General features: G+C 44.7%; 2 protein-coding genes and 1 pseudogene across 6 annotated transcripts; 2 read left to right on the forward strand and 1 right to left on the reverse strand.

Annotated features, from left to right (window-relative positions):
* Nucleotides 1–503: 503 nt before the first annotated feature.
* Nucleotides 504–2722, reverse strand: LOC125524925. Of its 5 annotated transcripts, none has more exons than XM_048689951.1 (6): nucleotides 2298–2719; nucleotides 1912–2213; nucleotides 1482–1613; nucleotides 1279–1383; nucleotides 984–1092; nucleotides 504–870 (listed from the first exon to the last, which is right to left on the reverse strand). In XM_048689951.1, the coding sequence occupies exons 1-5, from the start codon at nucleotides 2644–2646 to the stop codon at nucleotides 1021–1023; spliced, it is 960 nt and encodes a 319-aa protein (XP_048545908.1). In that variant the 5' UTR covers nucleotides 2647–2719; the 3' UTR covers nucleotides 504–870; nucleotides 984–1020. The 5 variants fall into 5 exon arrangements, 4 of the variants coding, with proteins under 4 accessions (XP_048545908.1, XP_048545907.1, XP_048545909.1 ...); XM_048689950.1 differs by having other exon boundaries at nucleotides 975–1092; XR_007291057.1 differs by having other exon boundaries at nucleotides 975–1383; nucleotides 2298–2718.
* A 3541-nt stretch (nucleotides 2723–6263) lies between these two features.
* On the forward strand, nucleotides 6264–12438 carry LOC125519621 (probable disease resistance RPP8-like protein 2). The gene is made up of 6 exons (XM_048684365.1): nucleotides 6264–6366; nucleotides 8513–9709; nucleotides 9800–9865; nucleotides 9966–10388; nucleotides 11755–11952; nucleotides 12218–12438. The coding sequence occupies exons 1-6, from the start codon at nucleotides 6264–6266 to the stop codon at nucleotides 12436–12438; spliced, it is 2208 nt and encodes a 735-aa protein (XP_048540322.1).
* Nucleotides 12439–13515: 1077 nt separating this feature from the next.
* On the forward strand, nucleotides 13516–13654 carry LOC125526115 (annotated as a pseudogene).
* Nucleotides 13655–20080: the final 6426 nt, after the last annotated feature.

Here is a 20080-nt window from a genome sequence, read left to right on the forward strand (position 1 = left end):
AAAAGGTATATATAGAGGGGGAAAAACTAAACATACTCTGCTACACAGAACCATGAGCTATCCTTTTTTTTTTTTGCGAAAGCCATGAGCTATCCATTTAGCAAGAGGGGTAGGGGAACGAACCATGAACGATACATCTAGTATATGCGCGTGCGTGAGAATACGCAGGTACGGTTAATTTGGGTTTAATACTATATCAGATCAGGCATACAATCATGCACCTCGGTTCAACATACAAGGTATTTCTATTTCATGTAATACAGCACAACAGTTTAATTGATTGTGCAAAACATGCAAGCTAGTTCAAGCATTAAAGAGTTAACGTTTTGCTTACCACATTGCTAATAGCTGTATTGATTTCCAGTGATATCAGTGAGATATCAAAGCAACCACCTTTTTATTTCGAGAATGAAACAACAAGCTTTGACATGCTTTGGGGAACCACAACACTTCAAGAACATCTTGCTGATAGTAGTAACAACTACCAAGAGTGAAACTGAAAATGCAGTGGCAAAAAGAATACCAAATTATGCAGTGAGGATGATCTGATCTCCTACCTCTGCTTTGTGTTCCTTGTCTTCCTCCCCTGAGTCTGATGAAAGATAGAATCAACATGATAAAACATACAAAGTGAACAATGGGTTTTGAACAAACTCAAATACAGGAGCACTTGTCAATTTAACTCCAGGCTTAGAAGATCTGCAGGCCAACAAGTGCTTGACAGTATATCCCTCGCCCTGATGCCGTCCTCATCTACTAAATGGCACACCCTGCTCCTCCTGTCAATCACTCTGTTATTTAGCATGCAGCACACCATGCTCATTTGAACTGTCACAAACACTCTAGATGTACTGTCAGCTCTGTTCTTCTCTAAACAGCAACAGCAGACACATTAGGACGACATATTCCAGAATGCGCTAAATGCTAATAGCTGCTACAGTTCAGTAGTGCCAAAAAACATGTCATAGACATACAGGACTCACTGCCATCATGCTTGCAGAATCTTCAGTTTACAGAAACTCAAGACATATAGTCTGTCTCCAATCCATGAAGCAACACTGTCAGTTGTTTTCTCCACCGCATAAAAGCTTGCTGCCAATAATATAGTAAATTACACAACACTTGCCTTTCACATACATAAGGTTATTTTCAATAGACATACTCTATGGACTATACATAACATCAACTTTAAAAACTTCAAAAATTGCTCCAGGATTTTAACCCAATACAGGAATCGTGCCACGTGCGCATGAAATGAAAACTTTCTATCTATATGACCTTGATCTCCTTGAGCCAAGCTGTGTGGAGCGGGCATGGATCAGGCTTCCCTTCCGCGAGGGCCTTTTCAGTGAGCGAGTAGAACCAACCGTTCCTCCACTTGAACTGTTATATGTCGAAATGCTTACATGTTACTAATTTTGAAGACAATGTAGTACAAGTGCAGGTTCCATCGTATAGATTGGGGAAGTGGTAGGACTTGCCTCTTTCACAGCAGTTGGGAAGTGTGCCACGGCTCTGTAGTAGGCGCAGAGCCTCTCTTCCATGCCTTCGTCGAAAGAAAGGCCCCGCTCCGCAGCTGTGGCAGATGCTAGTTCAGCTATGAGGCTGGATACCTGCAAAAGGAAAAACATGGACAGATTATGTGTTGAACAAAGAGTAACTGCTGTTGTTCTTGGACAGATATGTTGTCAAGCACTAAAGCTCAATCCTGTGGCATTAAATACGAAATTTAATTGCTGAAGTAAACTGAATGAAGGCATGACCTGATGTGTAAAAAATTCAGAAAGGTAACAGAGATATCTAAAAACCTGTACTCCTTAACTGTTCTTCAGCAACTAATGGAACAAAATAGCTCGTAACTCTGACAGATCCAAGTCATCTTTCATGAGAGACCAGCCAGGAGGAAATTACCTCAGCTCGGTATTCTTTCTCGACCGTGCCAACCGTGGCCCCCGGATGCCGAGCTCCAACGAGCATCAAGGCTGAAATCCAGATGAGCTTCTCCAGCATTTGCTTCTGCAGCCGGGCGGCGACGGCGGGGGCCCAGTTGCCGAAGGCGGCGGTGAGCCCCTCGGGGTTGGTGTCGGTGATGCCGTCGACGGGGGGCTCGCCGAGCTTGGAGACGACGAAGTAGGCGAGCACCTGGTTTGCTCCGGCGAGGCCCTTGCTCTCCAGCCACGGGTCCAGCATCCCGTTCTGGAAGAAGACGAGATCTGCTAGCTTCTTCATTGTTAGCTCAGCTCGCAGCAGCATCAACGAGCAAGCGATTTAGATGGGGTAGTGACGAGCGAAGGCACCTTGCCACCGTGATTTGGGGGTGGCGTCGAGCACGCCGTCGAGGTCATCGTTACGGGTGCAAACGAGGATGGGCCCCGCGGGCGCGGCGGGCGGGAGCGCCTCGCCGCGGCTGAGGAGGAGGTCGCCGCCGGCGGGCGGGCCCATGGAGAGCAACGCCTGGCCCACCCGGCCACCGCCCACCACCACCGCTGGCTGCACCGCGGTGGCCATCACCGCTGCTGAAATCCGGGTGGCGGCCGCCCTGCTGCTCCTGGAGGAGGAGGGGGAGAGGTGATGGCGGCGGAGTGTAGTAGGTAGCGGCCTGACGGCGGCGGGGACGGAGAGGAAGACGGCGGCTTTGAGGCCCATCAGCTCCGTTCCGGCGGACTGGACTGGACGGGGAGGAGGAGGACATGGTGGGCCACGTGGCGCATGATAATACCTGATGGGCTTCCTGGGATAAGCTATTAAACAGGTCATCGTTGTGCTCCTCGTGAAATCAAATTTGTGCCTCCATGAAAAGCAAATATGTTTTTCTAGTGAAAGCAAAAAAAATCATGGAATTTTATTTTTGAGAGACAGAGGATGCTTCTCACGGAAGCAAATCGGTGCCTTTACGAAAAGCTAATCTGTGCTTCTCGTGGAAGCACAAATTTTATTTTTGCGCAAAAAAAGGTTGTAATATTTTTCTCCGAAACTTAGAGAAAACAAGACGGGACCCAAAAATCTAAAAAATAGAAAAAATCTATAAAATGCATAACACAACATAAACAATTTGGAGGTATATATATTAGAAAAATGCATAAAACAACATGTGAGATGTGGTGGCGGATAGACGCACCAGTTGGCATGCTCAAAGGGCAACAAAAAAGACCTAGAGGTCACCGGCGAGGGGTAACCTTCAGTTAGTTGCTCTCGTCAATTAGTATCCAATAATTTATGCAAGTTTCAACATAGGGAGAATGCAGAAGTGTTCTGCAATATGGGCTGGTCCAAACATAGATATTCCCATGTGGCTTCCTATCGCTAATGTACTGCTCTACATCCTGATTCTTTTTCTAGGATTTTTTTTTCTTTTTCAGTATCCTTTTTTCCTATGATACACGGAAATATTAAAACGGTTAACATGTAAAAGAATAGACTATTCAGATTCTACTCATTTTTCTAATCAAATCCCATATATAAAATGTTAAATATAGAGTCAGGGTTTAAAATATATTTAAAACATTATTAGATATGTGCTGCGGATAGATTAACCCAAATATTAGGGTTTCCTGCAAAAGCAAAAATCTACTTAAAACTGGCATGTAGATTGATTATCAGAAACATCAGGAAGTTTCCTGGAAAAAGCGAAAATCAGACTTAAAAAATGGACCGCGGATTGATTACCAGAAACATGAGAGAACTTTTTGATATAACGAACATTTTTTGGTATGGACTACTGATTGATCACCAGAAACCTCCGGATTGTCTGGTCCCTAAGCTTGTGGACGATGTAATGCTCTTTGGATTTTAATAAATCTAGCCATGATGGTCTTCCTCAGAAAAACATGAGAGACTTTTTTTATATAACGAATATTTTTTAGAATGCACGATAATTTTTTGAATCAGCGAACATTTTATGAATCAATAAACTACTTCGTAGGTCTCAAACAGTTTTTGAATTTTTTAGGATATTTTTTAATTAATTATCATTTTTTAATCTATGAAAATTTGTTCAATTTCATTAACATTTTTAATACACGAACTTCTTTAGTACACGAACTTCTTTAAAAAAATCATCAACATTTTTTAGTTTCCGAACATTTATTTTCAAAATTTCTAACATTTTTTAAAAACTGCAAGCATTTTTTGAATCCACAAACATTTATGAAATATTAAACATTTTATTTAAAAATTGCATTTGTTAGAATTTTCTGGAGATTTTTTGAAGTCCCAAATTAGTTAAAGTAGAAAAGAGAAGACGAAAAACAAAAATAAAACAAAAAAACGAAATTTGAAAAACAGGCGGCCCGGACATGGACCAGCTCAAACGGCGCGCTGTGTCTTCTCACAACGCACAGCTGGCTATATAGAAGGCTCCTACAGCATGGGCCGGCCCAGGCGGTGATTCCCTTGTGTGAAACATTTTTTTAATCATTTATAGCTGGCATCGATGGGTAATATTTTGCAACTTTAGAGGCAATTTCGATGACGTACCACTAGAAGCAATAACCCATTTATTATTAGTTATTAGTTATAGATAAATAGATGAAGTATAGTACTATTTTACCACCTGGTGCATCTCAAGACGCATGCAACCAATAACATGCAAAATAATTATCCACCGCTCTCCATTCTCTTAAGCTATATGTATTTTGGGTGTCGGAAGTTTTTCTATCAATATATATATGTCGATATTCTGAGATTGGAATGGATTGCTTTGGATGCGATCGAGATCGAGATTGCTACAACTTGGACGAAATCGTAGCTACTAATTAACTAGTGCCAACCAGCGGTATTAGTTTTTTTTTTATCTACAATCAAGATCTTTCCTTGAGAGAGAAGGAAGATGAGCCTTGTCATGGAGAAGTGAAAATGCCAAATAATCTCAATCAGTGAGACAAACCAACCCCATGTGACACCGTCCAATAATCGAGATCTTTGGTTGCATGTGCAGTGAGTTTTAATCGGGACCTCCATCATCTCGTCAAGTCTGTTAAGCTAGCCTAGCCAAGTTGTGTGTATCACGTTCAGACCTAAATGAATTACTAGTCTTCTCAGAGCTAGGTCTTGTTTAACAGTTAACAATTGATCGGCCAGTTGTTGGAGAGCTGGCTGATAGCTCATGGTCTGCAATGGTTGTTTTTCAACTCCCCGTCGGTGGTTACCTCCTTTTCATGTGCCAAGATATGACTGTTCAATCCATACTAATACCATGCTAGGCTACTGCTTACTAAGATGTGTTCAGATGGCAAACATGAAACATACGAGCTGTACAGAAAAACTCCTATCCTTCAGCCTGGTTCCGTTTGATGTGGTAGTTTCATTTCCATTGCAGTAATCAGTTGTTACTTAGTTGACTTTTAGCTGTAAATACATGATTTAGCTAATTCGAGAATTGGTTCACATACGGTTAACGTGTACATAGACTCGATCAATCTGCTGATCAAATACATTAGTTTCATCATTAGGACCCTGATCGAAGTCAAGACTTCTTATAGCTACTATTTCATATATGTAGACCGAGATTGCGTCACGCAAAACAAAGTCTACTTTCAATGATGCACATGGTGGCTTCGTTTTAGTATTTGCCATCAGTCATATCCAGCTGGATATGATCAGCTCTCAAGTGTCTAAACTCAACAAAGTCTACTTTGATGATGCATACAATTCACCAATACACTCGGATCAAGCCCGATAATATAGCAGCAACTCAGCTCAAAACATCTACTAATATGAACAGTGAGCGAGTGTGTTTTCAGTTGTTTATGCCGGTGGGCCTGCCAGTGACTAAGCGTGCACCCCATTCTTATCGGTCTAATCACATGCACCGGTGCAGATTCAGCGAACTGGCAAGAATCAACTTAGTCGTTAGTGCAACTGCTGCCTTGTTAACAAAATTAAATGACTTTACTCGTCTAGCTTGCAAGTCTTCTTTGAATGAACATAAGAGTATATAAATTAGGTAAGACACAGCCAATTGGTGCCAAATGCAATCCTTGAGATCCGGCAATGTAGAAATTTAAATATTAGATGTGCATTTTGGGATGAGGTCTGACCCGTAAATTTTGGAAAAAAAAATATATGTCCAAGTGTGCCATAGAAAGGTGGGTACAATAAATGAACTGCTAAGCAAGAGATGTGCCTTTGCTTCAAATTTTCCCTATAAAAGTGACTGTTCGGGGTGTGGTTCAAGTTCACCTCTAGCTAAGCAAAAGAAAATCATAGCCGAGGGTTGTCATAGCCTCTAGTGGCATTAGAGAGAGAGAGAGAGAGAGAGAGAGATGGCAGATGCCATTGTTGGTCCGCTGCTGAGCAAGCTGCAGGCGGTAGCAGTGACAGAGGGGAAGGCCCTAGCTGCCGTGGGCAATGAGATTGATCGCCTCCGTGACATCCAGATCATCCAGATCGCCTCCTAGCAGATTCTACCACTGAAATCATCCAGATCGACATGTTTCCTTCCATATGGACCTGGACGTCAATGAATAGTTCCGGCGCTGTCTCCCAAGTGGAGCTAGTCATTTTTTACATCATTTAAATTACATCCTTAAACTTACAACCCAAGATTTGAGTACTTTAGCCTTTGTCTCCAACGCCATGAAAGTTCAGATGACAAGTTATCTGATTGCACTGTAAATGGCAACCAGCAAACCAAACATTACAGTAAATAGCATTACAGAGTATGGTACTTATGCACAAAAGGTTGTGCAAGCTGCAGATAATAATCACAAATAAAATCATACGGTACAGATTACTACCTCCGGACGGGAGTACAAGTCAGGCCCGTGTTTTAATATCTCCAATCTGACTAGAGAAACATGTGTGATATGCCATGAAAATATGTATTTTTGTAAATTGTCACATTATTCGTACTAGTCGAATGCTCGTGCGTTGCCATGGAACAACAAAGATAAAATAGATAGCATCATCAATGGAGGGATGAAGCACAAGTGAATTTTGATTTTTATCATAACAATGTGGTTTACATAAAAAAATTGAGATATACAAAAGATACTCTGATACTTAGCCAACTTTCATAATTAAATAACATCAATGTCTGTATAACTCTTAATTGTGATCTGTTTACTCTATAATGGATAGGTAGTGCGAAAGAAAGTAGAGAGGGCCTCACCGTTTAAAAGGGAACCATAGCAACGTTGAAACCAACTAAATTTTTTGTATTATTAGTGTCTTCTATTTTTTTTATTACCTTCCTCGCATATATATAATACCAAATCCATTATTTGAAAATTGATTTCAAAAAAGAACTACTAATCCTTAACTTTTCAGCGAATCCTTCATCGGTGGTTGTGAATGACTGATTTTTTCAATCCCTTCAACTTTTTCCGTAGGAGCAAGTCAGATAGGCTGATAAATAGAACCATCTGATTTGATTGAGAAAGGAAATCCAATGAAAAATACTGCAAGCATGTGTGTTTTCAGACATGTATGCAAGATCGATAGAAGTAGGGCACGAATAAATGAACTTCGGTTGTAGCAATACAACCGCAAGGATACATAACCTATCTTTAAATGGGTTCTTTCATTTCTCTTCCACTATTTCTTTACCGTCATATCTCCTTGCCGTCTGATCTAGGTTTTACTTGGTGTCAGTGCGTGAGGTGTCATCGCGTGCCCCAGCATGATCTTTTGTATATTTTTTCAAAACGCCAGTCGCCCAAATCTGACTGGAGGCAGTGATAGGTGTGTAGCTGGTAACGGCAGCACATCATCTTGCCTATGCCTGCATTCCCCAGACTCGGCCACCTCGCCCTTGCTGCTGCGACCCTGAAATTCAGTAGTACAGCCTACAGTACAAAATTCTTTGAGAACAAAGAGAAGTAGAAGAGCTCTGCACACATCAAAATTGACGTGGCAGTCTTTATTGAAGTATGCAGTAGTTTGCTATCACCAAGTTGGACACAACAAGACTGCCCAGCGGTTAACAGTAAACCAAACAAAAATTCTAGCTTTGCCTAATAAGTAAATCACCATGCAAAATTATGGTCCGTCACTTGTAACGTCCCTGTCATACAAATAATCCATTCCGTGAAGCTGAAATCCAACAGGGAAGTGAGTACTTAGTCATATATAAAGTAGTTTAACTCTCCACGCTAACACGAAGTCAACCAAACAGACGATAAGGAAACAGACATCTCGGATTGTTTTCAAAATTAGAAATGAAGGGCAGAAGGGGCAAGGTGATACCAGATTTTGCGTTGGAAATCTTCTTAACCAATACTCAGAGCAGGCATGTTAGGTCGAACGAGGTGGTCAAACCATCACGACGTTCGATCCCCCCTTAATAGTAGAGACTACCACTGAAAACTACTCTATTCAAGCAGGCTTTTGTACTTAACTATGATCATGATCTTAGGTCATAGCATACATAAATATATATTCTGGAGCACACATCTCAACAATAAATTAAAATTCTAACGTACGAAATAATTTAGATGACGTGGATTATATCGGTTGCTTAAATACAACAATAGATTATTTTTGTTTACTAGCTTCAGCTAATAAATAATAGTCGGAAACAGGGACGACACAGACTTGGAGGAGAACCAACAGGCTGTGCCAATACGCAAGGACGAAGAAAAGGAATTGCATGACCTCCTCCTTGTCAAAAATGAAAGCCGTGTGATTTATGTGGTTGGAGAGAGTGGTATCGGGAAAAGGTATCTGGCAGAGAAAGCATACAAAAATGAAACCATTAAGAAGAATTTCGAGGTATGTATGTGGGTGAGCTTTCCACAAGACACCAATAACATCACTGATCAAGTAGAAAGAAAGCTGGAAGATGAGTGCTCCAAGCTACAACCTAGCGGGAAGAATATAGACCAAGTGAAGTACTTGGTTGTGGTAGATTGCCAAATGAGCAGCACCATACTCGAGGCACAGAATTGGCTCAAGGCCGGCAGAGAAGGTAGCAAGATTGTGCTGACAGCGACGTCCAGTCCCTGTGCTGATGACATCGTTGAGCTTCGTTGTCTACCCAAAGATACGAGCGAGAAGTTGTTCAACAGGATCCTGGGCCTCCGGGGGCGCCGGATGAGTAATTACAAGACAGAAATGATGGATACGATCCGTAAAGACATTGAAAAGATAACCAAGGGACTACCACTGGCGGTGGTTCTTCTTGCCAAGCTCATGAGGACAATGGACTACAGCAAGTGGGAGGCAGCATCCAAGTACCTCAAGGAGAACAACCAAGACGACCTGCTCATGACCATAGTGTCCATGAGCATCGATGACCTCCCCAAAGAACACAGGTCGTGCTTGCTCTACACGGCAGGCTTCCCGGAGCGCAGCACGATCGATGCTGGCCAACTAGTGCGCCTCTGGGCGGCGGAGGGCTTCCTAATTCAGCAGCCTGGGGTGGAACAAGAAGAGCTGGGCCAGCGCTACCTCAAGGAGTTTATCTTCCGAGGCCTTATGCAGCTGGTGAAGAAGAAAGCAGACGTCGTGGAATCAGTAGCTATTCATGACCAGGTCTATGAGATTCTCAGGTCCGAGGCACAGCGCATTGGCCTCATGGAAACGCACTATGGTGGTGGGTATGCCCCTGCCACAGTCAGCGCGAAGCGCCTAGCTCTCAACAACAACAAAATGCCGTACAAAACAAAGGTGCTTTGGAAGGTGAGAACCGTGTTGTCCCATGGTGCACAAGGCATTATGGGAGGTGCCAAGCTGCCCAGTGGAGCTCATGATGCCAAGCTCATCGAAGGTGCCAACCGTGCTGTCCACATTTCTCAAGAAATACCACCTCTTTACATATTACGGGCTAATCGGAGATCATATTTCTGGCACTTTGCAGGGTCACAAGAATTCAAGGAAGCCTCCAACCAGCTGCTCAAGGAATCCAGCTCCCATGATGCACAAGGTACTAGAGCCACATTTGTTAAGAAATACCTACTGCTTCTTTACATATTATTAACTGAGCTACCGGGCTAATGTCGGATATTTGTTGTGGCACTATGCAGCAGGACCACAGGAGTTCAAGGAAGGCTTGAGGCAGTTGCTCAAGCAATCCACATTCCTTCGCGTCATCAGCCTAGAGGGCATCAACATTGGTGAGAAGCTGCCAACTCGAATCGGGGACATGCTGCACCTACAGTACCTCAGTGTCCGGTGCTCGAGCTTGACAACGGTGCCAGACACCATCGGCAAACTGAAGAAGCTCCAGACAATGGATGTGAGAGGGACGCAGGTGAAAATTTTGCCCATGTCTTTCTGGAAAATCAAAACATTGCGCCATGTTCTAGGCAACCGCGATCTCCGGTTCCATGGGTATTGCCAAGCATCTGAAGATGTTGTCGACGATGGGTTAAGCGTGCATGTGACAATTAAAGAGCATGTTGATAACATGCACATCTCCCGTAGGAACTTGTGGGTGCTTGTTACTAGTACGTGTTGTCAGTTATGAGCATCCTTTATTTCTTCCACTATATACCATCGTCTTCACTCAGTCACCACTCCACTTATGTAAATTGCCTAAATAAAGACTCGATCCTACATTACGAGTAAGAGTGTGAGAGTCAGTTAGTGTGTAAGAGTAATGCATAATTAAGTGTGTGTGCACCAAGTCCATGGTGTATTGTATAAGCCTGAGTTGAAATCGTATTTTCAGTTCATGAAAATCTATGTATGTGCATTGTTTTTCACAAATTAATCATAGATAATGCATGATGTAAATGTTTCTACTACTCACACCATTTATTACCACAAGGCAAGAGGCTTGGTACATGGTAGGGCATTATACAAACCGAATACCCATACCGAAATGTTAGGAGCCGACACCACATGGATCAATACCGGTAAATTCAGTCACATTCCTGGTTTCCACTTATAGAAAACAAAAAATATTCCAAGAAATTTGGCCGTGGATGTCATAAAGGTAATGACATCAGAAACGTGATGGAAGAAGTGATTAAACATGGTTTGAGGGTTGGTCGTGGATAAAAAGGATCCGAGGCATCAATTTTTTGTGCAGGTTGGTCTCGCTTGACTAAATATTTAGGCACCTCACATTTTGTTAAACCCCACATGGCACCTCACATTTAGGAACCAATTGTGCAGCCCACCCAGTCCAATAAGTCAAACCGTGCTCCTGCATCATTGAGCTCTCCTGTCGGTAGCGCCTCGTCACAGCCGTGATGACAGTGATGCTTCTCTAGTGTGTACCAATGCTTCCATAGTGTGTGTCCTTCTGCTTGGCAACTTTATGTGTGTAAATGTGCTTGATGTGCAGTGTGATAGTATATGGGGAAATTAAGTTGGAATTATGAAAAAGGAATTTATTTTATACACCCAGCTGCTAATAATGTCCTTTCCGCATACATACAAAAACATTTTAAGATATGATAGGAGATTTTGATTTCAAATGATTCAAAACATTGCCGTGTGTTGTGTCTTGTGACTTTACCCCAGGTTTAACCTTACGGTAGATTGAAGTGTTGTAGATGCAGCATGCTATTGTTTGGTGCAGGCAGGCAATTTTAGAGCCCTATCGTGCTATGCATGGTATCATCGAAATTAGGACAAACGATTGACACCGTCAAAATCATCATAAACTATTGGTTCCATTCCACGTAAGGTAATTAAGGTAGGGCAAGACAGGCAAATAATTTAACAATCGAATGACTGATTGACTCACCGTGAGTACTTCGTTGCCGCCGCCGCCGACCGGATCCCGGGATCAGCAGCTGGATTTCCGAGGCCAGGGGGTTGCTTTGCTGTAGGAGATCCAGACACAGTATCTCTCCTCTGCAGCAACGCTGTTTAGGTTGCTGAGCTCAAGCAACGGGTACTGCTGGAATAAGATGTTGGGGAGCAATGAGTTTGGCTCGCCGGAGGTGGAGTGGTCGAGCGGGCTCCCCATTAGGATTAGGATTTGGCCGTCGGCGAGGAAGCCAATGGAATCAGTTGACTTGAGAGGGCACGGCGATGGTGACGCTGCGTATGTGGACCGTAATTTTCCTTTTTTACTAGGGCTCCGCCCCATCTTGATTATCTGCGCACGGCCTACGGCCCATAAGCCCATTTGTCGTGAATCATCTGAAAATAACGTTCAGAAATCAGAACGGTTCAGTGACTTTCACTCCAAAAAAAAACGTCTCACTTACTTCAGTCATCATCAACAACTCTTCCCCTCTACCCCTCAAAAAAAAAATTATATACAACTCTTCCCCTCTGAACAGAATCCCTGATTGAATTCTACCCTTAGCCGGTTCAGTGTATGGTGTAATTCTTGTTCTGAAGAATTGCGACGAAATTCATGTGGTACAAACTGTTGAAGTTCACAAAAAACGAGACCATGTAAATCTCAGCTCCTCCTCTGAATGGAGCTTCCAGATGCAAATTCTGTCCAGGGAGGCGATCATCATCAGAAGTCAGCAGGATAAAGTGCACAACCGTCAATGCGACACCAGTCAGCTGAAACTGGTGTCGTTCTAGTTCACTGGTGGTTCAGGGTTTATCTAACAACAACAGTAGCAGATTTCCACGCATCCAAGGGAAAACAAATCGGTCGAACTTGAACTGGCACTAAACACTCTGCGTGTTGGTACTACTGCCATCTCCCCACTCTGCTCTGCTCTTCTCTTCTCTTCTCTTCTCTTCTCTTCTCTGCTCGACTGCTTTCTCATTGGCATCCATATGATCGCCTCCACCGAAACTGAAATATAACATGTGTGCGGTAGAAACCCAGTTGCTCGTCTGCACTAGACCAATTCAACAGGGCAACCTGACACATTCAGTGCTGAATGTGTGTGTTAAACATATTGCAGTAGGCCCATAGGGCGCACCGGCCAGAACCTGGCCCGGCTAGATAGATAGAGTTCATCTTGTTGTAACTTCTTATCTCTCTATCTCTCTAGATATTCCTTGTTCCTCAAGATGTAATCCCAACAACTTTGTATGCTTATCAGGGAGATGCCCCTGCCTATATAACACGCAACCGTCGCCTCCAACGAGGTACGACGTTCTCCGCTCGTTTACATGGTAATCAGAGCCTCCTCTATCCACTACATCTAGCAAAACCTACCACCAGCCATGTCGTCCTCCTCAAGCTCCGTTCAGATCACCTCCATGGGGCAGGTCGCCGAGAAGCTTACCCGCACCAACTACGTGCTGTGGCGTGCCCAGGTGACGCCGCAGCTGAGAGGTGCTGGTTACTTCGGCTACGTCGACGGGACGATGCCGGAGCCCGCCAAGTTCATCGTCACGAAGGACAAGGACGGGAAGGAGGAGCAAACACCCAACCCTCTCTATCCGATCTGGTTCAGAGAAGGGCAGCAGGTACTTGGATACTTGCTCAATAATCTCACCAAGGAAGTCCTCGTGCAGGTCACATCTATAGCCACGCCGCACGAGCTCTGGGCAGCACTTGCCCACATGTTCTCGTCGCAGTCCAGGGCGCGCGTCAACAACATCAGAGTCACGCTCTCCACGGCGCAGAAGGGGACGCAGTCGGTGGCCGCCTACTTCGCCCACATGAGGTCTCTGGTGGATGAGCTTGCAGCTGCTGGCAAGCCCATCGATGATGATGAGCTCATCTCCTACATCACCTCCGGTCTCGACATGGAGTACCAACCTCTTGTCTCCGCCAACGACGCCCGCACCGAGCCCATCAGCATCGACGATCTCTACGCCCAGATGAGTAACTTCGATTAGCGTCTCGCCCTTTACAGCACGGCAGGATCCGGTGGAGGCTTCAAATCCTCTGCTAACGCGACCTCTCGCGGCCGCGATGGCGGCGGATGCGGAGGCGGCAGCTCTTCTCGCTACCGTGGGCCGCAGCGCACCAAGGGCAAGCCATCAGGCGGCGATGGCAACCCTCCTCCACGCAACGGCAACGGCGGCGGCGGTCGGCCCTACAACAACAGCAACAAGGGTCGCCACGGAGGCCGTCCACGAGCTGCTCCTGACGTCCCGTGCTGCCAAATCTGTGGCAAGCCAGGCCACACCGCGTGGGACTGCTGGTACCGCTACGAGGAAGATGAAGAATCTTTCCAAGATGAGAAGGTTGCGGGGGCAGCCGACGGCTCCTACGGCATCGACACGAACTGATACGTGGACAGCGGCGCGACAGATCACATCACAGGGGAGTTGGAGAAGGTGACCATGCGCGAGAAGTATCGCGGGCAAGACCAAGTTCATACCGCCAATGGAGAAGGTATGAGCATTAGTGATCTTGGTCATTCAGTAATAAAAACTCCCCACAAAAATATTCGTCTCAGAAACTTTTTGCATGTCCCTAGTGCATCAAAGAATCTCCTTTCCGTTCATCGCATTGCTCTCGATAATCATGTATTCCTTGAGTTTCATCCGTTTTTCTTTTTGATCAAGGATCAGGTCACGAGGAAAATCCTCTATCAAGGTAGATGCGTTCGAGGGCTTTACCCGTTGATTCCGGAGCTTAGGAGATTGAATAAACAAGCCTATGGTGTCACCAAAGTGTCTTCAACACGATGGCACGATAGATTAGGACATGCATCGTTTCCTTTGATTGAGAAATTGCTTAGAAAGAATAAGCTCCCGTTTGTTGGTGAGCGTAATTGTGAAACTATTTGTGACTCATGCCAACGTGCTAAAAGTCACCAGTTAGCTTATCCTATATCTACAAGTGTTTCTACCAAGCCTCTTGAACTCATTTTCTCTGATGTTTGGGGTCCTGCGCCTACCTCAATTGGGCGCCGCACTTATTATGTAAGCTTTATCGATGATTTTAGTAAGTACACGTGGATTTATCTCCTCAAAAAGAGATCTGATGTGTTTCAAGTTTTTCACAACTTTCAAGCACTTGTAGAAAGAAAGTTCAACTGCAAAATTCTAGCTATCCAACCTGATTGGGGAGGGGAATACAGAAACCTCAATTCCTTCTTTCAACAGATTGGCATATCTCACCACATATCGTGTCCTCATGCTCACCAACAGAACGGGTCTGCTGAGCGTAAGCATAGGCATATCGTTGAAGTAGGTCTAGCTCTTCTTGCAGCTGCCTCTATGCCATTAAAATTCTGGGATGAAGCCTTTCTCACCGCAGTTCATCTTATTAATATTCTTCCCAGTAGAGTCATCAACAATGAAACTCCGGTAGAACGCCTTCTTCACACCAAACCCAATTACAAATCCCTCTGAGTGTTTGGCTGTGCGTGCTGGCCAAATCTTCGTCCCTACAACAATCGCAAGCTCCTTTTCCGGTCAAAACAATGTGTCTTCATAGGCTATAGTCCACAACATAAAGGTGTCAAGTGCCTTGATGTATCCACGGGTCGTGTCTATATATCCTGTGATGTTGTGTTCGACGAGACTGTTTTTCCCTTTGCACATCTTCACCCAAACGCCGGCGCTCTCCTTCAAAAGGAAATCCTTCTTCTTCCATCTCATCTCACCGGTTTTGATAATGGGGATGGTTTTACTACTAATGATCAATTATTGACTAATTCTCCTACTAATGGTGGTGATGAGTTTTGTGATGAAGCAGAAAAAAATGGGACAAAAAATGATGAAGAAATCAGCCAAAACTGTCATTTTATGCCTCCTGGGCGCCATCGAGGCGGATCCGCCTCGGGATCAGGGCGCATCAGCCGCGGGATCCGAGCATGACGGGATAGACGAATCTGCACCGAGCCCCGCGCCACGCCACGACAGCCGCGGTCCCGCGCCACGCCACGACAGCAGCGGCCCAGCCAATCACGGCGCGCCCGCGTGGATGGACCACGCGCCGCCTGCGGCCGGTCGGTTCGGCCCCGAACCGCGTCACTACACGCGGCGCGCGTCTCGGCAGGATCCGGGCGTGGAGTCCCGCGCCGCATCTACGGGGGCCCACTCATCATCGCCCCATCATGAGCCGGACGTGGCGACTAGCGCAGCTGCGGGATCTTCTGTGCCGCCATCCTCCAGTACTTCACGCTCTCTGGCCGCAGAAGATCCCGTTGTTGGGGAACGTAGTAATTTCAAAAAAAATTCCTACGCACACGCAAGATCATGGTGATGCATAATAACGAGGGGAGAGTGTGATCTACGTACCCTTGTAGACCGACAGCGGAAGCGTTATGACAACGCGGTTGATGTAGTCGTACGTCTTCACGGCCCGACCGATCAAGCACCGAAACTACGGCACCTCCGAGTTCTAGAACACGTTCAGCTCGATGACGATCCCCGGACTCCGATCCAGCAAAGTGTCGGGGAAGAGTTTCGTCAGCACGACGGCGTGGTGACGATCTTGATGTACTACCATCGTAGGGCTTCGCCTAAGCACCGCTACAATATTATCGAGGATTATGGTGGAAGGGGGCACCGCACACGGTTAAGAATATGATCACGTGGATCAACTTGTGTGTCTATGGGGTACCCCCTGCCCTCTCTATAAAGGAGTGGAGGAGGAGAGGACCGGGAGTAGGATTCCCCCTTTCCTAGTCCAACTAGGAGTCCTTCCATGTAGTAGGAGTAGGAGACAAGGAAGGGGAAGAGGGAAGAGAAGGAAGGAGGGGGCGCAGCCCCTCCCCCTAGTCCAATTCGGACTAGGCCTTGGGAGGGCGCGCGGCCTGCCTCTCCCTCTCCCCTAAAGCCCAATAAGGCCCATATACTTCTTCTCCCGTATTCCCGTAACTCCCCGGTACTCCGAAAAATACCCGAACCACTCGGAACCTTTCCGATGTCCGAATATAGTCGTCCAATATATCGATCTTTACGTCTCGACCATTTCGAGACTCCTCGTCATGTCCCCGATCTCATCCGGGACTCCGAACTCCTTCGGTACATCAAAACTCATAAACTCATAATATAACTGTCATCGAAACCTTAAGCGTGCGGACCCTACGGGTTCGAGAACAATGTAGACATGACCGAGACACGTCTCCGGTCAATAACCAATAGCGGAACCTGGATGCTCATATTGGCTCCTACATATTCTACGAAGATCTTTATCGGTCAGACCGCATAACAACATACGTTGTTCCCTTTGTCATCGGTATGTCACTTGCCCGAGATTCGATCGTCGGTATCTCAATACCTAGTTCAATCTCGTTACCGGCAAGTCTCTTTACTCGTTTCGTAATACATCATCTCGCAACCAACTCATTAGTTGCAATGCTTGCAAGGCTTATGTGATGTGCATTACCGAGAGGGCCCAGAGATACCTCTCCGACAATCGGAGTGACAAATCCTAATCTCAAAATACGCCAACTCAACATGTACCTTTGGAGACACCTGTAGAGCTCCTTTATAATCACCCAGTTACGTTGTGACGTTTGGTAGCACACAAAGTGTTCCTCCGGCAAACGGGAGTTGCATAATCTCATAGTCATAGGAACATGTATAAGTCATGAGAAAGCAATAGCAACATACTAAATGATCGGGTGCTAAGCTAATGGAATGGTTCATGTCAATCATATCATTCTCCTAATGATGTGATCCCGTTAATCAAATAACAACACATGTCTATGGTTAGGAAACATAACCATCTTTGATTAACGAGCTAGTCAAGTAGAGGCATACTAGTGACTTTTAGTTTTGTCTATGTATTCACACATGTATTATGTTTCCGGTTAATACAATTCTAGCATGAATAATAAACATTTATCATGATATAAGGAAATAAATAATAACTTTATTATTGCCTCTAGGGCATATTTCCTTCACCCGTCTCGTCGCCCGCGCCTGCAGCACCCGACAGGTCGTCTTCGGGATTTGCAGCCGTTCCAGGCACCGGATCCTCTGTGCCTGCCTCTTCGCCAGCTCGGACCAGACTTCAAAGGGGAGTAATTCAACCCAAAAACTACAAACATATAGCAAAATTTGGCTATGCTTGTAACACACATGATGCAGATACTGTTCCACATACTGTAGCAGAAGCTTTGAATGATCCAAGGTGGAAAAAGGCCATGGAAGAAGAGTGCATGGCGCTTCACAAAAATAAAACCAGGCATTTAGTATCTGCACATCAAGGAAAAGGTAAAAATGTGATAGATTGTAAATGGGTTTTCAGAGTAAAGAAGAAGTCTGATGGAACTATTGATCGCTACAAAGCCAGACTAGTTGCAAAAGGTTTTAAACAAAGGTATGGCTTAGACTATGAGGACACATTTAGTCCGGTTGTAAAGGCTGCCACTATTCGCCTTGTTTTGTCTATTGCCATGTCTAGGGGATGGAGTCTCCATTAGCTGGATGTTCAGAACGCGTTTCTCCATGGTGTTCTGGAAGAGGAAGTGTTCATGCAACAACCTCCTGGGTTTGAGGACAAAAGTAAACCCCTTCACATTTGCAAGCTTGATAAGGCCTTGTATGGTTTAAAACAAGCCCCCAGAGCATGGTATTCAAGGTTGAGCTCAAAACTTCAGGCACTTGGTTTGGCTCCTTCCAAATCTGACACCTCATTGTTCATTTATAATAAGTCAAATACCTCCATATTTGCCCTTATATATGTTGATGATATTATAGTCACAAGTTCATCAGATGAGGCTGTCACAGGATTGTTAAAAGATTTAAATTCTGAATTTGCTCTCAAGGATCTGGGAGACCTGCATTATTTTCTTGGCATTGAAGTAAAGAGAGCAGGAAATGACCTCTATCTTACTCAAGAAAAGTATGCTAGTGATCTTGTAGCCAAAGTAGGGTTGAAAGGTTGCAAGCCAGGATTGACACCTTTGTCCAGCTCAGAAAAATTGTCCTTATCAGAAGGAGAACTCTTGAACCAAGAGGATAGCACCAGGTACAGAAGTATGGTTGGTGCATTACAATATTTAACCTTGACTAGGCCTGATATTTCTTTTGCTGTGAACAAAGTATGTCAGTTCCTTCATGCACCTACTACAGTACACTTGACAGCTGCCAAACGCATACTTAGATATGTTAAAAATACTTTGAGTATTGGACTAACTTTCAGCAAGTCACCATCAACACTTGTCAGTGCATTCTCTGATTCTGATTGGGCAGGCTGTCTAGATGATAGACGATCAACTGGTGGCTTTGCTGTGTTCTTTGGTCCAAATCTGATTTCTTGGTGTGCTAAAAAGCAAGCTACTGTGTCTAGATCCAGCACAGAAGCAGAATACAAGGCACTAGCAAATGCTACTGCTGAAATTATCTAGGTTCAGTCTCTGCTTAAGGAGCTTGGCATACGCTGCAAACAAGCTCCATGCTTATGGTGTGATAATCTTGGTGCTACATACCTTTCTGCTAATCCAGTTTTTCATGCACGAACTAAACATATCGAAATAGACTTTCACTTTGTCAGAGAAAGGGTTGCTGCCAAGAAATTGGATGTTCGGTTTATTCATTCTCAAGATCAAGTTGCTGATGGATTTACCAAGGCCTTGCCTACAAGAAGTTTTGAGGAATTTAAGCGTAATCTCAACTTGTCCAAGTCGTGATTATGGGAGGGTGTTAAACATATTGCAGTAGGCCCATAGAGCGCACCGGCCAGAACCTGGCCCGGCTAGATAGATAGAGTTCATCTTGTTGTAACTTCTTACCTCTCTATCTCTCTAGATATTCCTTGTTCCTCAAGATGTAATCCCAACAACTTTGTATGCTTATCAGGGAGATGCCCCTGCCTATATAACACGCAACCGTCGCCTCCAACGAGGTACGACGTTCTTCGCTCGTTTACAGTGTGTTGTAAACTGAACATACATTCGTTACACATCCATATGATCCAACAATCAGTACAACCGTAATGTTTTGCTTATCACATTGCTGACAGTTGTGTGGGATTAACTGCTTTCTGAATAAGTTCACGGTATGATTCTCACTTATGAGTGACATCAATAGGCATATATAAAAGAGCAAAGAAATTTCCTTTTGAGACTGACAGAACAAACTTTGATATGTAGGATGCAGGGAACTTAGTTAAACACCGTAAGAAGATCAATGTTGCTAGGAGCAAAAAATGGGAACACCAAATCTGATCACTTAAACACCGTATCACTTGAACAGAGCACCCTGATCAATTGAACGAATTCAAATGCAGGAGCACTTAGCCCAGTTTACTTCCAGACCCAGGTTCGGAAAATCTGCGGGCTTGCAACTGCTTGGCAATTCTCCTTCTGATTGCCTGCCCAGCACCCTCCTCCATGGCAATCTACAGGCTAAG

This window comes from Triticum urartu, chromosome 7 (assembly GCF_003073215.2).
Source record: "Triticum urartu cultivar G1812 chromosome 7, Tu2.1, whole genome shotgun sequence".
In the NCBI taxonomy this organism is placed as follows: Eukaryota; Viridiplantae; Streptophyta; class Magnoliopsida; order Poales; family Poaceae; genus Triticum; species Triticum urartu.